At 42.4% G+C, this 24694-nt stretch overlaps 1 protein-coding gene and 1 long non-coding RNA gene across 2 annotated transcripts in view; one reads left to right on the top strand and one right to left on the bottom strand.

The window, feature by feature from the left end:
- Positions 1 to 2900: 2900 nt before the first annotated feature.
- The window catches only part of cpt1a2b (carnitine palmitoyltransferase 1A2b), a 59711-nt gene continuing 37917 nt past the window's right edge, over positions 2901 to 24694 (bottom strand). Inside the window, 5 exon segments of the mRNA XM_079645612.1 lie at positions 2901 to 3113; positions 4189 to 4317; positions 8197 to 8339; positions 8342 to 8369; positions 18149 to 18265. Of these exon segments, the coding sequence (XP_079501738.1) occupies positions 2916 to 3113; positions 4189 to 4317; positions 8197 to 8339; positions 8342 to 8369; positions 18149 to 18265 (615 nt within the window). The 3' untranslated portion in view covers positions 2901 to 2915.
- Positions 3148 to 23617, top strand: LOC307016515. Its single transcript, XR_013801834.1, has 2 exons — positions 3148 to 3405; positions 22118 to 23617. It is a non-coding gene; the product is annotated as an uncharacterized lncRNA (long non-coding RNA).

Raw genomic sequence — 24694 nt, 5'->3', positions numbered from 1 at the left:
AATACCTGTACTTTCTACTTCTTACATGTTGAACACAAATACCTGTACTTTCTACTTCTTACATGTTGAACACAAATACCTGTACTTTCTACTTCTTACATGTTGAACACAAATACCTGTACTTTCTACTTCTTACATTTTGAACACAAATACCTGTACTTTCTACTTCTTACATTTTGAACACAAATACCTGTACTTTCTACTTCTTACATGTTGAACACAAATACCTGTACTTTCTACTTCTTACATTTTGAACTCAAATACCTGTACTTTCTACTTCTTACATTTTGAACACAAATACCTGTACTTTCTACTTCTTACATGTTGAACACAAATACCTTTACTTTCTACTTCTTACATTTTGAACTCAAATACCTGTACTTTCTACTTCTTACATTTTGAACACAAATACCTGTACTTTCTACTTCTTACATGTTGAACACAAATACCTGTACTTTCTACTTCTTACATGTTGAACACAAATACCTGTACTTTCTACTTCTTACATGTTGAACACAAATACCTGTACTTTCTACTTCTTACATGTTGAACACAAATACCTGTACTTTCTACTTCTTACATGTTGAACACAAATACCTGTACTTTCTACTTCTTACATGTTGAACACAAATACCTGTACTTTCTACTTCTTACATTTTGAACACAAATACCTGTACTTTCTACTTCTTACATTTTGAACACAAATACCTGTACTTTCTACTTCTTACATGTTGAACACAAATACCTGTACTTTCTACTTCTTACATTTTGAACTCAAATACCTGTACTTTCTACTTCTTACATTTTGAACACAAATACCTGTACTTTCTACTTCTTACATGTTGAACACAAATACCTTTACTTTCTACTTCTTACATTTTGAACTCAAATACCTGTACTTTCTACTTCTTACATGTTGAACACAAATACCTGTACTTTCTACTTCTTACATGTTGAACTCAAATACCTGTACTTTCTACTTCTTACATGTTGAACACAAATACCTGTACTTTCTACTTCTTACATGTTGAACTCAAATACCTGTACTTTCTACTTCTTACATGTTGAACACAAATACCTGTACTTTCTACTTCTTACATGTTGAACTCAAATACCTGTACTTTCTACTTCTTACATGTTGAACTCAAATACCTGTACTTTCTACTTCTTACATGTTGAACTCAAATACCTGTACTTTCTACTTCTTACATGTTGAACACAAATACCTGTACTTTCTACTTCTCACATGTTGAACTCAAATACCTGTACTTTCTACTTCTCACATGTTGAACTCAAATACCTGTACTTTCTACTTCTTACATGTTGAACTCAAATACCTGTACTTTCTACTTCTCACATGTTGAACTCAAATACCTGTACTTTCTACTTCTCACATGTTGAACCCAAATACCTGTACTTTCTACTTCTTACATGTTGAACACAAATACCTGTACTTTCTACTTCTCACATGTTGAACACAAATACCTGTACTTTCTACTTCTTACATGTTGAACTCAAATACCTGTACTTTCTACTTCTCACATGTTGAACTCAAATACCTGTACTTTCTACTTCTCACATGTTGAACTCAAATACCTGTACTTTCTACTTCTCACATGTTGAACACAAATACCTGTACTTTCTACTTCTTACATGTTGAACACAAATACCTGTACTTTCTACTTCTTACATGTTGAACACAAATACCTGTACTTTCTACTTCTTACATGTTGAACTCAAATACCTGTACTTTCTACTTCTTACATGTTGAACACAAATACCTGTACTTTCTACTTCTTACATGTTGAACACAAATACCTGTACTTTCTACTTCTTACATGTTGAACTCAAATACCTGTACTTTCTACTTCTTACATGTTGAACTCAAATACCTGTACTTTCTACTTCTCACATGTTGAACACAAATACCTGTACTTTCTACTTCTTACATGTTGAACTCAAATACCTGTACTTTCTACTTCTCACATTTGAACTCAAATACCTGTACTTTCTACTTCTTACATGTTGAACACAAATACCTGTACTTTCTACTTCTTACATGTTGAACTCAAATACCTGTACTTTCTACTTCTTACATGTTGAACACAAATACCTGTACTTTCTACTTCTTACATGTTGAACTCAAATACCTGTACTTTCTACTTCTCACATTTGAACTCAAATACCTGTACTTTCTACTTCTTACATGTTGAACACAAATACCTGTACTTTCTACTTCTTACATGTTGAACTCAAATACCTGTACTTTCTACTTCTCACATGTTGAACACAAATACCTGTACTTTCTACTTCTTACATGTTGAACCCAAATACCTGTACTTTCTACTTCTTACATGTTGAACCCAAATACCTGTACTTTCTACTTCTTACATGTTGAACACAAATACCTGTACTTTCTACTTCTTACATGTTGAACTCAAATACCTGTACTTTCTACTTCTTACATGTTGAACACAAATACCTGTACTTTCTACTTCTTACATGTTGAACACAAATACCTGTACTTTCTACTTCTCTCATTTTCCAAACAGGCTGGTTCCTTTAGTCTGAATGTGTGTTTGGTGGCGTGATCATTATTATTTAGAGTCATTGCGTGCCTATTGATTTGAACACGATCCGTGTATCCATCATTTCCTGGTCTTCTCTAAAGAAGAGGGACCAATGGAAACGTTGTCATGTTGCCGTTGGTCACCATGGAAACATTCATTAGCTAACAATGACATTATTGTTCTATTCATATAAAGGGAGGTCAGGTACTCTTTAAAACAGCTGCTAGTTATGGGTACTTTTTACTGAAGTACATTTCAAAGCCTCTTTACTTTGACTTGAGTAAAGAAGTTTAGTCAGTACTTCTACTTTCACCAGAGTATTTTCAAACACAAGTATCTGTACTTCTACTTGAGTACAGGATGTGTCTCTGCAGCTACAAAGCGTACCTCTTTGAGGAAAGGTGAGTCGACGCCCAGGTATTTGGACACGACGTAGAGACAGAAAAGATGTCGGTCAATTCCCGCTCCGGTCATCGCCATCCGGTAAAGATTCTGGTGTCTTTCTGAAGCCTGACGGAAAAGACGTCTGCATTGCTCTCCTGCCTGAAGTACAGAAACACACTTTAAACTAGAACCACCTGAACACTTTATACCAAAAAGAAATACAGCAAGAAACAGATTAATGTTATATGAATGTGTTTTTTTATATACCGTAATTTTCGGACTATAAGGCGCACCTGAATATAAGACGCAGCAGCGGCATACCACTCTCGGTTCCACTTTTACTTTTGCGCGCTACCTGTCTCACTCTTTTCCGGCCTCCAGCTTTTCCTGCTGGAACCCGCCGCTTAAAGGTGGGGGGCGCGGACCGGCCATAGAGCCCATAGAGTTAAAGGTGGTGGCCGTTAGCTGTAAAAATCCATAGATTAGCCGCAGCGTTATATAAACCGCAGCGTCGAAAAATGGGGAAAAAGGCGCGGCTTATAGTCCGAAAATTACGGTATATATGTTTTGTTCCACGACATAAAGAGTCACATGACTTCACGTCACCAGCGCTAAGCTAAAGGAGGCTAATGTTGGGCTATAAAGGAACTACAGCACGGTCACACGACTTCACGTCACCACCGCTAAGCTAAAGGCAGCTAATGTTGAGCTATAAAGGAACTACAGTACGGTCACATGACTTCACGTCACCACCGCTAAGCTAAAGGAGGCTAATGTTGGGCTATAAAGGAACTACAGTACGGTCACATGACTTCACGTCACCACCGCTAAGCTAAAGGAGGCTAATGTTGGGCTATAAAGGAACTACAGCACGGTCACATGACTTCACGTCACCACCGCTAAGCTAAAGGAGGCTAATGTTGGGCTATAAAGGAACTACAGCACGGTCACATGACTTCACGTCACCACCGCTAAGCTAAAGGCAGCTAATGTTGGGCTATAAAGGAACTACAGTAACTACCATTTTAAAATCCACCAGTTGGGTATTTACTTTAGTATTTTATGTCGTAGGAGTAAAAATCTCTTCAGCTTGTGTTAACCACAGAGCTTATTTGAGGATAACGACACATTGTGAACCCATTGACCTCCAGACAAGAGGAAAGGACGTCTCCTTCCAGCATTTCCGTTTTGTCTCCCGGACCAAACAGCGATTATGTCAGGCTGTATCCATTACCTCTCCAGCCTCCAGAGCTTTGACGAAGGCACAGCTCTCATTGGAGCAAGATCTCACGGTCTCAGTCCGACCCTCCCGGAACAGACGGGTCATCGACGCCTCGTAAGTCAAACAGAAACCACCTCGATCCTGGAAGGGGGGGGGTGAAGAGAGAGAAGCAAACATGTCACTGTTAAAAACCCATTTAAAGAATGTGAGGTCAATAGAGGATGATGAAAGCAGTGTTTGCTAACTTTACTGTGTTGTTATCAAGCTAGGTATACAGTCAGAACAAAAGGGGCCTAATCATGCTCTTTGTGGTGTTCCCTCTCCTGTAGTGTGTTATCTGGGTTGTAGTGCTGTGGTCTCTATTTGTATATAACATTACAAGAGGGATTGTTATTATTATATGATATGCTTATTGTGCTTATGAAATGTTGCTATGACTGTAAAATGAATAGACACAATCCGGTTGGATACGAAACGAAGGGGAAAGTCATAGATGAGAGTTTTAGCTTGCAATAGAAAAGTAGCAAAGCCAGGAGCCGACAAAGAGTTCATAGGCGCTTTCTCACCAAGAACTTTTCCCAGGAATAGTTCCCGGAACTTAGGCAAGGCAAGTTTATTTATATAGCACTTTTCAACACAAGGGAATTCAAAGTGCTTTACAAAAAATGAAAGACATTAAGAAAATGGCATTTAAAAAGTACATGGATCAAAGTTACAGTGCAGTCTAAGATATGAATAGTTCAATTAAAAGCAGCGACAAAAAGAAAAGTCTTCAGCCTGGATTTAAAAGTAGTCAGAGTTGCAGCGGGAGTTTGTTCCAGATGTTTGGAGCATAATAACTGAACTTCTCCATGTTTAGTTCTGACTCTGGGGACAGAAAGCTGACCAGTCCCTGAAGACCTGAGAGATCTGGATGGTTCATCATTTAGCAGGAGGTCACAAATGTATTTTGGGCCTAAACCATTCAAAGCTTTATAAACCGTGTGTTGCCATAAGTTAGTCTCTCTGCGTTGGTGCGCTGGGCTAATGCTAATAATGCTAATGCGAGCAAATAAAATGGCAGAGTTTTACGGGGCGTGGTTTGCAATTTGTCCAGCCAATCAGAAACCTTTTTCAAAAAGGTTCTCAAAAAAAAGTTCTAGCTCCAGATATTTTTGGTGTGAACCCAAAATCCCAGGAACTATCGTAACTATTCCTGGGAAAAGTACTCCGGTGTGAAAGCGCCTATTGAGGCTCAGGCCCACGCAAAACTGGCTAAGTGAAATATATATTTTGCTCTCTTATAATAAATAGTTAAACTTAGAAGTTGTTTGTCTTTCCTGGAACTAAAGTAGAGACACTACTTACTGATATACACCTGAACATCAGCAGGAGAGGACTCTTTAAAGTAGAGACACTACATACTGATATACACCTGAACATCAGCAGGAGAGGACTCTTTAAAGTAGAGACACTACATACTGATATACACCTGAACATCAGCAGGAGAGGACTCTTTAAAGTAGAGACACTACAGACTGATATACACCTGAACATCAGCAGGAGAGGACTCTTTAAAGTAGAGACACTACATACTGATATACACCTGAACATCAGCAGGAGAGGACTCTTTAAAGTAGAGACACTACATACTGATATACACCTGAACATGAGCAGGAGAGGACTCTTTAAAGTAGAGACACTACATACTGATATACACCTGAACATCAGCAGGAGAGAACTCTTTAAAGTAGAGACACTACATACTGATATACACCTGAACATCAGCAGGAGAGGACTCTTTAAAGTAGAGACACTACATACTGATACACACCTGAACATCAGCAGGAGAGGACTCTTTAAAGTAGAGACACTACATACTGATATACACCTGAACATCAGCAGGAGAGGAATCTTTAAAGTAGAGACACTACATACTGATATACACCTGAACATCAGCAGGAGAGGACTCTTTAAAGTAGAGACACTACATACTGATATACACCTGAACATGAGCAGGAGAGGACTCTTTAAAGTAGAGACACTACATACTGATATACACCTGAACATCAGCAGGAGAGAACTCTTTAAAGTAGAGACACTACATACTGATATACACCTGAACATCAGCAGGAGAGGACTCTTTAAAGTAGAGACACTACATACTGATACACACCTGAACATCAGCAGGAGAGGACTCTTTAAAGTAGAGACACTACATACTGATATACACCTGAACATCAGCAGGAGAGGAATCTTTAAAGTAGAGACACTACATACTGATATACACCTGAACATCAGCAGGAGAGGACTCTTTAAAGTAGAGACACTACATACTGATATACACCTGAACATCAGCAGGAGAGGACTCTTTAAAGTAGAAACACTACATCCTGATATACACCTGAACATCAGCAGGAGAGGACTCTTTAAAGTAGAGACACTACATACTGATATACACCTGAACATCAGCAGGAGAGGACTCTTTAAAGTAGAGACACTACATACTGATATACACCTGAACATCAACAGGAGAGGACTCTTTAAAGTAGAGACACTACATACTGATATACACCTGAACATCAGCAGGAGAGGACTCTTTAAAGTAGAGACACTACATACTGATATACACCTGAACATCAGCAGGAGAGGACTCTTTAAAGTAGAGACACTATATACTGATATACACCTGAACATCAGCAGGAGAGGACTCTTTAAAGTAGAGACACTACATACTGATATACACCTGAACATCAGCAGGAGAGGACTCTTTAAACACTGGACACCAAAGTTATCGAATCACCACAAAACATTAAATATATAACCAGATGTTCAACCAACCAATCAGTCCACAGTCCAGAGTAAGGTAAATGAGTTGCATCCTATGCTATAAAAGCTTGTATCCTCGTGTCCTAATATGTACCACCCGATACTATAAGAGATAAAGACACTTCTGTCGGGAGATAATTTCTTTTATCGGCTTAATGAATGTCAGGCGAGTGTGTTCACAAGTCAAAACCATAACGTTTGTTTCCTGATGAGTTTAGTAACCGTCCTTAATCTGTGGTTCAGTCCACATTCACGCCTCTGCACTTTCGGGAACCGTGCCTTCAGTGTCGCTGCCCCCCCCCCGCCCCCCCCTCTGGAACTCCCTCCCTGCAGAAATCTGCAACGCCCCTTCTCTCAACATCTTCTCATCAACCCTTAAAACTCATCTGTTCAACATCGCCTTCCAACAATAACCCCCCCCCCCCCCCGTGCCTTCAGTGTCGCTGCCCCCCCCCCCTCTGGAACTCCCTCCCTGCAGAAATCTGCAACGCCCCTTCTCTCAACATCTTCTCATCAACCCTTAAAACTCATCTGTTCAACATCGCCTTCCAACAATAACTCACCCCCCCCACTTACACTTCCATTTCTGCCCCGTTTCATTTTTATATTTTATGTCTTGTCCTTGTATGTTTCTTTGTAACGCGACCTTGAGGTTATCAAGTTATTATTATTATTATTATTATTATTCACCAGAACATCTGAGGTTTCTTTACTTTATTACGTCATGAGTTCTGAGACTTCACGTGGTATTAATCATTCTGTGATTCCCCTCTGCTCACTGTGCAAACTATATCTGGTTTTTATTTATTTTATTTAAGTGTCGTCAGCTCAGCACAACCCTGTGAATATTGTGCATATTTTTACACAAAGCAAACTCTCTTAATATCTGCACATGTTATTTCATAATCTGAGTATTATCTCATATTATACTGCGCGTAGTTTTTCTCAGATTTCTAATATGCTTTTATGGTATTAGTTTGAGAGTGTGTGTGTGTGTGTGTGTGTGTGTGTGTGTGTGTGTGTGTGTGTGTGTGTGTGTGTGTGTGTGTGTGTGTGTGTGTGTGTGTGTGTGTGTGTGTGTGTGTGTGTGTGTGTGTGTGTGTGTGTGTGTGTGTGTGTGTGTGTGTGTGTGTGTGTGTGTGTGTGTGTGTGTGTGTGAGTGAGTGAGTGAGTGTGTGTGTGTGTGTGTGTGTGTGTGTGTGTGTGTGTTACCCTGTAGTAGGCGAGCTGCAGTCCGATCTGGATCAGAGCGTCCGGACTGACTCTGAGCTTCTTGATTTTTCCCTTTCCGAACTCTCTGAATGGAAACACGTGACAATCCACGTCGTCAGCGAGAGCCTGAGCCACGGCCAGAGGGCCAGAGAGATGCTCACCTGAGCCTGCACCTGCGCACACACACACACACACAAAGAAACACAGGTGTTCAGAGACATGGCAGGTAAAATAATGTTTGTCAGAAAACTCTCCCTGGTCCTCGGCTTGAGCTTGAATCTCAGGATCCATGTATCTGTGATCCTCTCCAGAATGGAAGTAGTCATCACATACAGAGCATCAAGTAGTTCCTGAACAGTGTCCTTCACATGCTGATATCCAAGAGAGGGAGTTCCACAGTCACAAGATGGAGGAATAGAAAGCAGTATTCAATGTTTACTTCAGATTAGCTCCACGTCAGAAATGATCATGCTTGTCATATGTCTCTCTCCATAGAGGCTGAATCATCATGTTAATCACATAGCTATCATATGCCTCAAACAGTCCTGATGCTCTTCTAGGTAATCACACATCCTGTCATGTTCACAGCTACAGTTGATACCTTTGTTAGCATGTTACTCTCATGTTGGAAGAGGACATTCAGGATTTTCACAACAATGTTGTTTTGTTCTGAAGTCGAGTCCTTACAGGGTGGAGACAGTGTTTGAAGTACAACAAGATGTGACTAGTGAAGAAATGTATATTTTGTAATGTTTTCGAATGTGTAATAAGGAAGATCATTTGTTTAAATATAATTTGTAAGTCAATAATATGTTAGTTTATCAATTTGGTTTATCAATAAATCAAATTAAAAAAAATCAAGAAATACAAACATATTTTATGTCTTTTCTCCAGTTTGCCTTCTCTAGAGTGAGGATTAGAATGAGATTAGAATCAGAGGATGAGACCCTCCGTGTATCAGATCACATGACACTTGTTAGAGCTTTTACCCAAAGACTTACATACTCAATAGCCCACTGCGCCACACGCACTAGCCCACTGCGCCACACGCACTAGCCCACTGCGCTACACGCACTAGCCCACTGCGCCACACGCACTAGCCCACTGCGCTACACGCACTAGCCCACTGCGCCACGCGCCAAACGCACTAGTCCACTGCGCCACACGCACTAGCCCACTGCGCCACGCGCCAAACGCACTAGTCCACTGCGCCACACGCTAACTAGCCCACTGCGCCACAGCCTCCCAGTTCATCACACACATGCAGGGCCGTGGGAAGTAGGGGTGCTGAGGGTGCTGCAGCACCCCCTGGTGGAGGACAGGGAAACTGCACTTCCACAAGATTAAATACAAATATAATCCAAAAAAAAAGAATTTTCAGCCTTGATGTAACAACATTCATAATTAAGTAAAGATAACACCGTTTTCATCCCGGTTACATTTTCCATTTGCCCTGTACGATGGACGCTGTAAGTGATGAAAGTGGGGGATGCTGGCTTATCAGGTGCCCGCAGCTCACAGCCAGCGTGAGAGAGAGAGATAGAGAGGGGGGGTGCACCGGTACAGGTGGGGAATGTTGTTAGCTTCTGCTGCGCTAACGGATATAAGAAGCTGTTTCTACAATAATGTGGAGGGAGAGCTGTCCTGTCAGACTGAGAGGCTCAGTGAGGTAAAGGACTCTGAGGGCTTAGATAGTTCACTTTAGTCTAAGTTATCTCAGTGGGTCTCAAACGTTTTGATCACAATTTATGTAAACAAATATTTCCAAGGCACTCCTTTATAATTATTAGGATAAATAAAAACAGGTTTGAAATCATTCCAAATGTGTACTATAGGACAGTAAACCAAAAATATTGTTTAAAACTGGAGATATTTAAAAATATGCATAAATAAATAAATGTTAACTGGTCAAATAAGATATAAATGAACCACAAAAATAAAACAAGTTAGCCTACATTTATTTGTTATTTGCTATGGGTTATTGGTTATGTTCACATACTTATTTGATTATTAAAAGGCAAACCGATCTTTTTCATATGGTTGTTTTAGAGTTGTATTCCCTAGATCAGTCTCTAGTTTGGGCGCTCAAAGTGCACCAGATTGAAGCATTTTACTTTAAAATGTTAAAAAAAATCATCCCGGGGGGGGCCCCCGGACTCCCATAGAGGATGTGAAGTCCACCCCCCAATTAAAACATGTTCAGGCAATACTAAATACATTTGAAGCCTTTTTATATAAGCTATCCACCATGTCAATACGTTTCTCTTTTTGTAGTGTATTGGTCTTTTGTAGAGGTTTTTCATTGCCAGCTAAAATCTTGCCTTATAGGGCAGCAAATTGGTGAAAACCGGCCCTGGTGTCATCCCCACAGCACCCCCCATTTGAAACATGTTCCCACGGCTATGCACACATGGACATGGGCACCACGGCAGTAACCAGGAGGCGAACTGGGAATCCTCACAATCCATATTAATGTCTGTTCTGGGACTTGAACCGGCTCCTTGAAAGTCCCTACAGACTGAGCCACTTCTTATGTTTGGATAAATGTTTTTACTACATTTTATTACCAATCGAACTTTTATGGGACATTTTCTCCTTGACCTCATAGGTTTGTATAAAAACATTTTATTTGTTATTTATTGGTTTATTACACGACACGGAATAAATCCGGTAACTTTTTTAACTAACATCTTTATGTTCATAATGTTTTTTATTTGACAATTTACTTAAAGAAATATGTTTATATAGATATCTTCTTTTTATTATTGATTGCAAATTCATACTTTACGTTTTATTTACTTACAAATACTTCTGTATTTTATTTATACATCTTTTATGTTGATTATATATTCCTTTACTTGATCTCCTTATCTTCAGATACAAATATTATCTTTAAAAAAAAAAGATTATATAAATAAATATTGTATTTATTTTAGATTACCTCAAAGTCTGAAGTCTATTTCAATATTTTTTTAATTCAATTTTGTAATTTATTGCATTTTATGACATCTTTTACATTTTTTAACTACATTAATGTTAGAGAAAGTAAAAGATCCAGATATGGAACGTGTGACACCAGGGTTTCCACTAAAACAATCCATTATGTCATTGTGTCTTTTATAAATGGCTGTGTATCTAAAGGGCATTTCTCTCTGAGGAAACTTTCTCTCTTGTTTATCAGGGTGTACAACTGCATAAAAACACACTCCAGGAAATGGATGTTGATAAAGAGAAGTGTGTGTGTGTGTGTGTGTGTGTGTGTGTGTGTGTGTGTGTGTGTGTGTGTGTGTGTGTGTGGCTATCAAAAAGATGATTATATAAAACAGTCAAAGTTAGAGTGAGGTCATGGTCCTCATATCACCCTGTGCAGGCGTTCAGTGTTATAAGACTTTGTCAACATCAGTGTGTTTACGCCTGTTAGCTCGTGCATGTTAGGTAAGAGTGTGTGTGTTCTGAAATGAGCCATACCACACACTGTGCACAGCGCTGCAGCATGAGGGTGAGCAGTGAACAGCACGTTAGTTAAAGGTGTGTTCTTGATCACCCTTTCTGATCTGTTTCCTCATCAGTTGGATGCTTTTGAATTTACCTGCACTCTTGTATCTGTGTTATTGTGTTGCATTGTGGGAGGAGCCTGTGACCTCAGATTTTCATTGACATAACTACACTGTAGCTGCTGTATGCATGACAATACAAGCCTTGAATCAGTGGGTTGATGTTGACTGAGCTTTTACATTACATCACATTGCATTAGCTGAGGCTTTTATCCAGAGCCACTTACAATAAGTGCGTTCGACCAACAAGATACAAACTTGAAGAAAACAGAATCAAATAAGTCCATCAGGTTTCATAGAGACAAACATTTCAAGTGCTCCTCAACTGGCTTTAGATAGGCCATTGTTTTTAGTATATAAGTGCTATCTCTCGAAGTGGAGTCCAAAGAGATGAGTTCTCAGTGTCCCCCTGAAGATGTGTAAGCTTTCTGCTGTCCTGATTTCCTGTCTGAGCTCTGACTCTAATCAGCAGGGGGTCCCCGCCTCTCCTCTGAGCTGCAGCACACGGGACTGTGCTCACCGGAAACCACCAGGTACTGCAGGGAGGGGTCTGCTAACAGGCTATATCTCTGATTCAATAACACTTAGGAGATACTCCCACTTCACTGCAAACATTCAACCTTAGAAACTCTTTAAAAAATACATTATATAATATATTCATAAAAAGCGGTGGTTTGATGCTCTGCAGCTGAACAGGAAATATGACATCACTCTTTGGGGGACTTTTTTTGTTAAAGTAAAACACACACACACTCATTCACACACACACACTCATTCACACACACATTCATTCACACAGTCTCACACTGACACACACACAGTCTCACACTGACACACACACAGTCTCACACTGACACACACACACACACACACACACACACACACACACACACACACACACACACACACACACACACACACACACACACACACACACACACACACACACACACACACACACACACACACACACACACACACACACACACACACACACACACACACACACACACACACACACACACACACACACACACACACACACACACACACACACACACACACACACACACACACACACACACACACACACACACACACACACACACACACACACACCTGAATGGTTAACCGGTCAAATTGTGTAATAATTAGGAGATGGGTTATTAACATTTAATCAAATTCAGGTTAATTATTCACTAAACTTTATTTAACGACGCTGCACGACATGTTACAAGCGTGTGAACTGGGTGACGTTGCAATCGTGCTTTATTTTATTCTCTAAAAACTAAACAGGTTTCTGAGTGGATTTAATTTAGAAAGTGATGAGTTGCTTCTGAAGAGTTACAGAGGAGGAATTCATTCAGGAATGTCTCAGTTAAAGAGGCTCAGCATGCTTCACTCTCTAAGTGTTTTATAATACTGATGTAGTGTCTTACAGTAATGACTGATGAGTGAGATATTATATCGTAAAATCGAATGGAGCCACGAGACTAAAGTGCAAAGCTTGCAACACTTGATAAGTCGAGTCAACTTTGCAGACGGAAATGCAAATAAATATTTTAAAGAATGCAAAACGGGGAAAAAGCAGGAAAGATCCAGATTCAAGACGCTTAGAAACCTGGGGCCGTATTCACAAAGGATCTTAGGGCTAAAAGTAGCACCTAAGTTTAGGAGAGCTTAAAAGTCCTCGAGAGGAATCCTAACTCAGTAAGACCTATTCACAAAGAATCAGAAAATGGCTGCGAGACGAAATGTTTTGGAGACAATGGAAGACTGTGAATTGATCAAGAGATATAGACTAAATCGTGAGGGTATCAAACTTGTTGTGGAATTAGTGCGGGATGCAATAACATCCCCGACTAACAGGAATAACCCGATTGGTCCGGAAATCAAATGTTTGGCAACACTACGATATTTAACAACAGGGAAAATGCAACTTTGCAAGGCCGACGATTTAGGAATATCGCAACCATCAGTCAGCCGTGCCATAAACCAAACCATCAACGCGCTCTCTAGACCACATATCATCCAACGGTTGATCCGGTTTCCTTTGGACAATCAACAACTACACAGGATCAAAGCCAACTTCATGGCAATGCAGGTATGCCCGGTGTGGTCGGTGCTATTGACGGGACGCACATCAAAATAATTGCGCCATCAAAAGATGAGGACGTGTTCGTCAATAGAAAGAAAGTACATTCCATCAACACGCAGATTGTTTTCATTCATCATGATAGGGGGACTTGAACGGCGGTATGGGCTGTTATTGAAAGTGTTTAAGTGCTGGAAATATGCTCATTGGATAATAGTTTGCAGGGTGCTTTTAATTGCCTCCTTGATTTAATGCAATTTACGTATTTTTATTGTTTGCTCTCTCTCTTCAACGTGCATATACAACGTCATTATCGTGGTCTGCACAAACTTGTCATCATGCGTGTATTCTGCTAACTGCACTGTCCATAACTATTTGATAGGAATACATTTCTAGCCTCGGCTATTTCCTTGTTTTAGTGGGCTCGTTTGTGGGATGTTGCGGATGAGTTTCGGCGAGACCGCCTGCTCTGAACAACCAATCACCGTGCTGACCGCTTCTAAACTCATGCACGAGAATCAACGTAATCCATAGCAACGGCGCGTCACTCTTAGTTCACTCTTAGTGATTTATCCTTAGTATGAGTAGGTCTCAGCGGCTTTGTGAATAACTTTTAAGAAAAAACTCCTACGTAAAATGTTTTGGCGCGAGTTAGGAGCACTCCTAGCGGTCAGATAAAATGCTTTGTGAATACGGCCCCTGATTTCTTTTTGCATGGAATTACATGAATTCAAATATCCAAATAGTTAAGTTATGGTAAGCTTTGCAATATGTCCATTCACATATCACCACATCCCAAAAAAGCTCACTCCAATATGACAAATTGGCGAAAAGCAGGAAATATGAGGCGAAACAAAGAGTTCTCTGTTCTCTCTCGAGTCATTACTGAAGCTTTGATTATATTTTCACTTGACGGTACAAAAAGGACAACTGGTGCAACGCTCAAAAAGCACAAAGGGCAGCTTTCACCCCCCAGAGAGCGGGAACAAAGAAATAACTGGTTCCAGGTGTATGCCTGTGAAGCAGAGGTTGTGAAATCTGTGAAACCACGAGAACAAGTTCTGCCAGATTTAATCATAATGGGACGGACTCACCAAAACTCTCTCTAATCCGTCAACATTAAAACACATCTGCTAAGAAAACATAGAACAAATATGCCTTCTTACAAATCCAGAACTTTCCCTCAACAGGGTCTATAATATATATTATTATTATATATTTGCAGGGTCGCAAATAATTGCAGACTGCTCAATTAACTTAATACAATGAACAGTGGCTCATTTTCAACACGACTAAAGTGGTCCATTCATAAAGTAAGAAAAAAAATGTACAACTTTGTATAGAGCTGTTTTTACCACAACGTTAGCTACGTAGCCAAGATTGCAGTCAGTGAGTGTGAGAAGCATTACACACTTAACACTTAATTGGTCAGATCAAGTCTGAAATTTGACTTTCGTCACAGCAGCTCCATGTCCAACATCAACAGACAAGTATCCAAACACAAATACATGAAACACAAACAACAAACATTTAACATAACAATCATGATGTCTTTTCTACATAAACACATGTCCCCGGTGTGTCCCCGGTGTGTCCCCGGTGTGTCCCCGGTGGCTCCCTCCACCAAAAGCCAAGGGGATTTTTCCATTGGATTTTGGATTATTGCAGAAGCATTTCAAGTTTACATAATCTTTTTTTCTACTTTGAATGCATAAACTGTCGGCCGCAGCGATAAGAATCACAGGCATCCTTTTTAAAAACAAATCTTAAATGTTTCACTTGTTTTAATTTGCATGCCTGCATTTCATACCGTGTTCATACCTGAGTGGTTTCATTATCTTGCTTCCTGCCTGTACACGCATCAAGCATCTGTTATCTCTCTTACTACATGTTTATTCTTATTGTATTTGCATTATTATTATATTTATGTTAAATGCCCAAAAAATATTGGAAAATGTATCAAAAATGAGTGAAACACCCAAATATCTCACTTATAAGAATAGATTTGGGTAAAAATTTACAATAAATAGAGAATTGAAAGGAAATCGAAGGCAAACTAAATAAAAAAAATCTATATTAATTATTATAAGCTCTTAAAATCATATTGTTGATGGCAATATAAAAAGACGCTTCTTTAAAATAAAATTGTGTTTTATGATTTTTTTGTCTAAGAAGAAATAATTATTTTTTATTATCTGCAGAAATATTTTCTAAATTAATTGATTTATTTACTTTTTTTTCTTATTACCCCTGTGTATATTCCCATGTGTTTGTCTTATCATGTTGCTGCTTTAACACCTGCATTTCCACGCTGGGATCAATGAGAGTCCATCGTATCGTATCATGGCTGCATAACTGTTAGCCAACACGAGTCCCTTTACTCTGCAGGTCAGATCGTATCAATCCCTGCTGAATGGGAGACACTGAAGTCATGCCGGTGCGTTTGGATTCTTTCCCAGAAGCTTTATCTTCTTCCTCCATCACACCCCACTGACATCCTGAATCAGAGAATACTTTTGTTGTTATCAACTTTCACAGTCTGAGATAAAAACAACAGGAACTGCTTTAAATATTCCAATACTTCCGTTTGCGAGTTTAAAGACTTGGCCATTTCCGCTGATCATAATTCCATTGTTTACTAGAACAGATTTGCATTGTTCAATTTTCGAAAAACACATTGGTTTCTCATCCAGCATCTCTGTATAGTATGTTTGGAGCACCTGCCCCCCCCCCCCCCCCCCCCTCCCTGTGAGCCCACTGTGCTCTGATTGGTCAGCTCACCCACTCTGTTCTGATGAGTCCACCACCGTTACAGCGGAACATCAGTGATCATGTGTTACAATGGCGTTTGTTAGCAACCACACACACACACACACACACACACACACACACACACACACACACACACACACACACACACACACACACACACACACACACACACACACACACACACACACACACACACACACACACACACACACACACACACACACACACACACACACACACACACACACACACACACACACACACACACACACACACACACACACACACACACACACACACACACACACACACACACACACTGAGTCTGCGTGTGTGCTCAGAACGAGCCCAGGCTGAGCCCCGCCGCGTCAGTTGAAAGAGGAGACAGCGTCTGGCAGAAAACGTCACTTGCACACTTTTGGCTGTCCGTGGAGACCGAGTTCCCCACCTCGCCTAAAAGGCTGCAAAAGTGCTCATTCCTCTCCGCCTACCTGTGTGAGTGCGGGTTTTCCATATTGACTTTGATCAAAAGCAAGTGCCGGTCAAGCAGGGGCGGATCTACCGGGGTGGCATGGGGTGGAGACTGCCACTCTAAAAATAGCCTTGCCGCCCCAGTTGGCATCTTTGTTTTGAAATAAACGTTTTGGCTCATCGGAAGCAAGTGAATGCAGCACGAGACGCGAGCCGCCTTGTGACCCCTCCCCCGGCCCCGACGCGAGCATGGAAATGTGATTGGCGGCGATTTCATTTGAACGGGACGGTGACAGAGAAGAGCCTGTCAGTGTGGCTGCACTCAGCATTGAATCAAAACGCACTGAAGCTTTGATCTTAATCAGTTTGTGAGGCGTTCTGCTGAACAAGAGGGTAATCACCGCATTCAGCTGTTATAGGCAACTTGATGCTCTGCTCACGGATGACTCGATGAGCATAACAAACTGTTAAGATGATGACCTTACGTGTGTAAATATATATTTTTTCTTTGTGGGGGTCTTCCCTGAGAAAGTCAAATCAGACGGTGTGTAAACTACACTGCCCAGCCAACAGGAAGTAACCCCACTTTGATTTAACTAGGCCAGCAGGTAGGGACTTTCCACTGGATCATAATACATTATAGCAACAACAATAATAATAATAATAATAATTGGGAGGGGCTGTTCTTATGTTCTCTGAGGGGAGGCTCACCTTCCCACACTTAGAAAACCCCTGATCTAGAGGAATCCCCTTGGACCAGGGAGATGCTGCCTTCAGGGACCAACACAGAAACACATACGTCCACTTTTCTGGCACACTAACTGGCAAATGCTTTGTAAGGGCAGCTGAAAGTAAAAGTAAGAATGACAATGAAGGGCGTGTGTGTGTGTGTGTGTGTGTGTGTGTGTGTGTGTGTGTGTGTGTGTGTGTGTGTGTGTGTGTGTGTGTGTGTGCGTGTGTGTGTGTGTGTGTGTGTGTGTGTGTGTGTGTGTGTGTGTGTGTGTGTGTGTGTGTGTGTGCGTGTGTGTGTGTGTGTGTGTGTGTGTGTGTGTGTGTGTACCTCTGAGGGAATGTCCCAGGTCAGTTTCTGAGGGAGGGGAAGTGATCGGTCCACGTCTCCTTTACAGTGTCCGTCCTCAGTGTATCCCAGCTGGAAGGCATCTGTGGCCAGAGTGTACTGCAACACACACACACATATATATATATATTAACACACAAAATTAACATTAAGCTGTTTTTGGCTCTTTTTTTGCTGTAACAAATGTAAACAAACATTTCTCAGACAGAAGGGTGTCGCCCTGACCAGTCTCATGACATTATCATATGGTTGTTATGGTTTGTAATTAACATGCTGCACTTCCCCTTCTGTCTGCCCCCAACACCCAATTTAGGATTGTAATGTGGATTGCCTTCCTTCCTGTGACTCATCTCTCTAATGGTGCATTTCCACTGCAGCACGTAGCCCGTTCTTCTGGCCCTCCAAAACCCAGGTTCTTTCCGGGCCAACAACCGGGCTGAGTCGGGCTGAGTGCTAAACTAGTGAGAGAATCGCTGGCAAAGTGGCTGCAACTACAACAAGATGAACATATTTGACCGTGATTTAATTGTAATACACGTTTCTAAATGATGCTGAAGTAACAACATACTGATACCGGATAGTAAAAACCATGAATTAATGCTTTCACAAGTCTGCAGACAGACGGCAGGCGAAACACCTTTTAAAATGCGTGCTTTCTGAATGGAGATCGGCTAAGCTAACGCAGTATAGCCCCATGAGTTGACCAATCAGAATCGAGTATTCAACTAAGCCATGTAATAAGTAGAGTGTAAAGTATGTTAGTATGCACTCTGAGAACCACAGGGTGCTCTGGTGTCTTCTCACACTCAGCGACTAACATCTGGGCCACGGGACGCAGCTTAGAGTGATTAGGGTTTCTCTAGTGAACAAAGCACTAAATAAATAAAGATATTAAACCAAAAAGTGAAAGAGGACTTTTATTTGGACAATTGAGCAGTCTTTGATTATTTTTTACTGAGAACAATTACATGGCTTGCCTGCTAGCTATCAGCCTCTCTGAAGACTTTTAAATCCAGGCTGAAGACTTTGAATTGAACTACCGTAATTTTCGGACTATAAGCCGCACTGGACTATAAGCCGCACTGGACTATAAGCCGCACTGGACCATAAGCCGCACTGGACCATAAGCCGCACTGGACTATAAACCGCACTGGACTATAAGCCGCACTGGACTATAAGCGCACTGGACCATAAGCCGCACTGGACTATAAGCCGCACTGGACTATAAGCCGCACTGGACTATAAGCCGCACTGGACTATAAGCCGCACTGGACCATAAGCCACACTGGACTATAAGCCGCACTGGACTATAAGCCGCACTGGACCATAAGCCGCACTGGACTATAAACCGCACTGGACTATAAACCGCACTGGACTATAAGCGCACTGGACCATAAGCCGCACTGGACTATAAGCCACACTGGACCATAAGCCGCACTGGACTATAAACCGCACTGGACTATAAACCGCACTGGACTATAAGCGCACTGGACCATAAGCCGCACTGGACTATAAGCCGCACTGGACTATAAGCCGCACTGGACTATAAGCCGCACTGGACCATAAGCCGCACTGGACCATAAACCGCACTGGACTATAAGCCGCACTGGACCATAAGCCGCACTGGACTATAAACCGCACTGGACTATAAGCCGCACTGGACTATAAGCCGCACTGGACCATAAGCCGCACTGGACTATAAACCGCACTGGACTATAAGCCGCACTGGACTATAAGCCGCACTGGACTATAAGCCGCACTGGACCATAAGCCGCACTGGACTATAAACCGCACTGGACTATAAACCGCACTGGACTATGAGCCACACTGGACCATAAGCCGCACTGGACCATAAGCCGCACTGGACCATAAGCCGCACTGGACTATAAACCGCACTGGACTATAAGCCGCACTGGACCATAAGCCGCACTGGACTATAAACCGCACTGGACTATAAGCCGCACTGGACTATAAACCGCACTGGACCATAAGCCGCACTGGACCATAAGCCGCACTGGACCATAAGCCGCACTGGACTATAAGCCGCACTGGACCATAAGCCGCACTGGACCATAAGCCGCACTGGACTATAAACCGCACTGGACTATAAGCCGCACTGGACTATAAGCCGCACTGGACCATAAGCCGCACTGGACCATAAGCCGCACTGGACCATAAGCCGCACTGGACCATAAGCCGCACTGGACCATAAGCCGCACTGGACCATAAGCCGCACTGGACTATAAGCCGCACTGGACTATAAACTGCACTGGACCATAAGCCGCACTGGACCATAAGCCGCACTGGACCATAAGCCGCACTGGACCATAAGCCACACTGGACTATAAACCGCACTGGACTATAAACCGCACTGGACTATAAGCCACACTGGACTATAAGCCACACTGGACTATAAGCCACACTGGACTATAAACCACACTGGACCATAAGCCACACTGGACCATAAACCGCACTGGACTATAAGCCGCACTGGACTATAAGCCGCACTGGACTATAAACCGCACTGGACTATGAGCCGCACTGGACTATAAACCGCACTGGACTATAAGCCGCACTGGACTATAAGCCGCACTGGACTATAAACCGCACTGGACTATAAGCCGCACTGGACTATAAACCGCACTGGACTATGAGCCACACTGGACTATAAACCACACTGGACTATAAGCCGCACTGGACTATAAGCCGCACTGGACTATAAACCGCACTGGACTATGAGCCGCACTGGACTATAAGCCGCACTGGACTATAAGCCGCACTGGACTATAAGCCACACTGGACTATAAACCACACTGGACTATAAGCCGCACTGGACTATAAGCCGCACTGGACTATAAGCCACACTGGACTATAAACCACACTGGACTATAAACCGCACTGGACTATGAGCCGCACTGGACTATAAGCCACACTGGACTATAAACCACACTGGACTATAAGCCACACTGGACTATAAGCCACACTGGACTATAAGCCGCACTGGACTATGAGCCGCACTGGACTATAAGCCGCACTGGACTATAAGCCGCACTGGACTATAAACCACACTGGACTATAAACCACACTGGACTATAAACCGCACTGGACTATAAACCACACTGGACTATAAACCACACTGGACTATAAGCCGCACTGGACTATGAGCCGCACTGGACTATAAGCCGCACTGGACTATAAACCGCACTGGACTATGAGCCGCACTGGACTATAAGCCGCACTGGACTATAAGCCACACTGGACTATAAACCACACTGGACTATAAGCCGCACTGGACTATAAGCCGCACTGGACTATAAACCACACTGGACTATAAGCCGCACTGGACTATAAGCCGCACTGGACTATAAGCCACACTGGACTATAAACCACACTGGACTATAAGCCGCACTGGACTATAAGCCGCACTGGACTATAAGCCGCACTGGACTATAAGCCGCACTGGACTATAAGCCGCACTGGACTATAAGCCGCACTGGACTATAAGCCGCACTGGACTATAAGCCGCACTGGACTATAAGCCACACTGGACTATAAACCGCACTGGACTATAAACCGCACTGGACTATAAGCCGCACTGGACTATAAACCGCACTGGACTATAAGCCGCACTGGACCATAAGCCGCAGTGCAATAGTAGCTACAGAACATGTGCTGTGTAAACTGTACTGTATCACATAGCGTTTCAGACACACACACTTTTCAACCTTCAAACTTAAACGGTGCGCTCCCAGCGCACGTACCGGCAGTGATCTACAGCAGTGGTTTTCAACCAGTGGTACGGGGACAAACTGTCTCGCTCTCGTAATGTCTGTCCGTCTTGCTCTCGTTCTGTCTCTCGTACCACTCTCGGTTCCACTTTTACTTTTGCGCGCTACCTGTCTCACTCTTTTCCGGCCTCCAGCTTTTCCTGCTGGAGCCCGCCGCTTAAAGGTGGGGGGCGCGGACCGGCCATAGAGCCCATAGAGTTAAAGGTGGTGGACTGTAACCTGTAAAATCCATAGATTTAGGAGGTCCCCTAGTGGCCGTTAGCTGTAACAATCCATAGATTAGCCGCACCGTTATATAAGCCGCAGGGTCGAAAAATGGAAAAAAAGGCGCGGCTTATAGTCCCAAAATTACGGTATTCATATCTTACACGGCACTGGAACTTTTCTCCGGGAGGCTTAAAGAAATTTCTCTTGGTTTAACGTCAAGATTCTGGGAGTCTCAAAGAAATATTTTTGAATATCCTCATCTAAAAAGGAAAGGGACGTTTCTGGGAAAGCTAAAAAGGTCTCGGGGAGGGTTTGAGAGAGGGGCTGATTCATGCATTTTATACATGTGTTGTTCATGTTTTATTTTATTATCCGAGTTGTTAGGGATCAATTTTGTCTTACTCCCTTTTCTGTGAGTTGACGTTTACGACCAACCCTAAGTCTGTTATCTGTCTTAAGGAATGGGAAGTCTCAGCTATTGTTGACATTACCAGTTTTATGACCGGTCAACTCTCGGCCACAGAGCCTAACGGCGCATTTCCACTACACGGCCTCGCTCGGTGTGGCTCGGCCTCGTTAGGACTGGCTCTCTTTATGGAGCATTTCCATTACAGTTTAGTAGCTGGGGTAGTATCTATAGTAACGCAGTGTAGGTGGAGCCATGACGTCAACTTCAATGAGAGCCCCAGAAAAACGACTCAGCCGTTAGCTGTTAGCCCTCAGAGATCACAGCTCCTCATATCTGTTCAGAAACTAGACACAAGTTAAACAAGTCCAAACCACAGACTGTCTGTGTCATGGAGAATACACTCTCTGGTTCATTTATGTCTGTAGGCCGTTGTTGTGAGTGTGGACGGTCGGAGCATATACAACGTTAGCTTAGCCAAATCTCCATTAGAAAACACGCATTTTAAAAGCATTAATTCATGTTTCTTACTAACCGGTATCAGTATGTTGTTACTTCGGCATCATTTAGAAACGTGTATTACAATTAAATCACGGTCAAATATGTTCATGTTGTTGTCGTTGTAGCCCCGAGCCAGCGATTCTCTCTCTAGTTTAGCAGACTCAGCCCGACTCAGCCCGGTTGTTCCTGGCCCTAGAACCACGATTTTATGGGGCCAGAAAAACTGTGAATTAGGACCCGCTAGCCGGTACTAGGCCAAGTGGAAACGCAACCAAAAACAGGCCCCGCACGGCACGCTTAAAGCGAGCTCCGCGCTGCAGTGGAAACGCGCCATTAGAGTCAGATAAGTGATTCAGTGTCTCCAGGTGTTAACGCCCCATCCCCCAATATGGGGTTTAACTCTCTGTGAACTAGTTAAAAGGTCTATCGAGAGATACTGGGCGGATTAGACATGGCAACCAACCCGTGCAGTCAGAACCTTTGACTGTGTGACTTGTGATGTGAATTTCTCCGGCCGATGCTTGTATTAAAGATCCGTGTTTGACATCAGAGCTCCGACTCTCCTCGTGTGTCTCTGAGCCCTGACTCTCCATTGCTGCAGAAGCTTCCCTTACAGGAGTGTTTCAGATGCACTATGTCCCAATGTCTGTGGTGTTTGTAAAGCGCATTGAGTTGCCTTGTGTTGAAAGGTTCTATTTATAAATAAACGTGCCTCTAAACCCAGCCATGTGTTTGGATGCCAAGAATCAGCTTTTCATTTGGTTTGATCTTTCGTTGTTTACGCGACAAACAAGCAGCACTACTCCATCCTGACGTGAAGTCCACTTTGTTCCAGCCGTGATGTGACGCTCTGCAGCTGCTCTGCCTCGTTGGGCTGGCTGTTATTCAGAAGCTTCTTTCTCTTAACACAGCCATTTCCCAAAAATCACTCTGGCAGCACTGAGTGTTTCACTTTATACACACCCACACACACAATCCCACACCCACACCCACAATCCCACACCCACAATCCCCCACACACACACACACACACACACACACACACACACACACACACACACACACACACACACACACACACACACACACACACACACACACACACACACACACACACACACACACACACACACACACACACACACACACACACACACACACACACACACACACACACACACACACACACACACACACACACACACACACACACACACACACACACACACACACACACACACACACACACACACACACACACACAGTGTCAGGGATGGAATATTAAATTGAATATAAATGTAAAATGTACAGTGTGATTTTAAGTCTGGATAGAATTAATTTGACTGTTTGAGACTTTATTAGTTTGCATTCGTTTGTGAGTAACAAAGAGGCTTTCTGAGTATTACAGTGATTTTTGTTTTGGATCACCGCGTGCGGAATTAACATCACTACAATCGCTTCCACAGTTATAATCTCGTCGATATGGAGACCAGCATGTTTCCGTTAGCGTTGGTGGTATAGTGGTGAGCATAGCTGCCTTCCAAGCAGTTGACCCGGGTTCGATTCCCGGCCAACGCAATCCTATTGTAATATATTTGAATGTACGTTGTGATTTTAAGTCCAAGT

Source organism: Notothenia rossii (genome assembly GCF_949606895.1).
Source record: "Notothenia rossii genome assembly, chromosome: 8".
In the NCBI taxonomy this organism is placed as follows: domain Eukaryota; kingdom Metazoa; phylum Chordata; class Actinopteri; order Perciformes; family Nototheniidae; genus Notothenia; species Notothenia rossii.
Note: the sequence above shows the minus strand (reverse complement) of the source record. Positions and strands in the feature narration are given on the sequence as shown.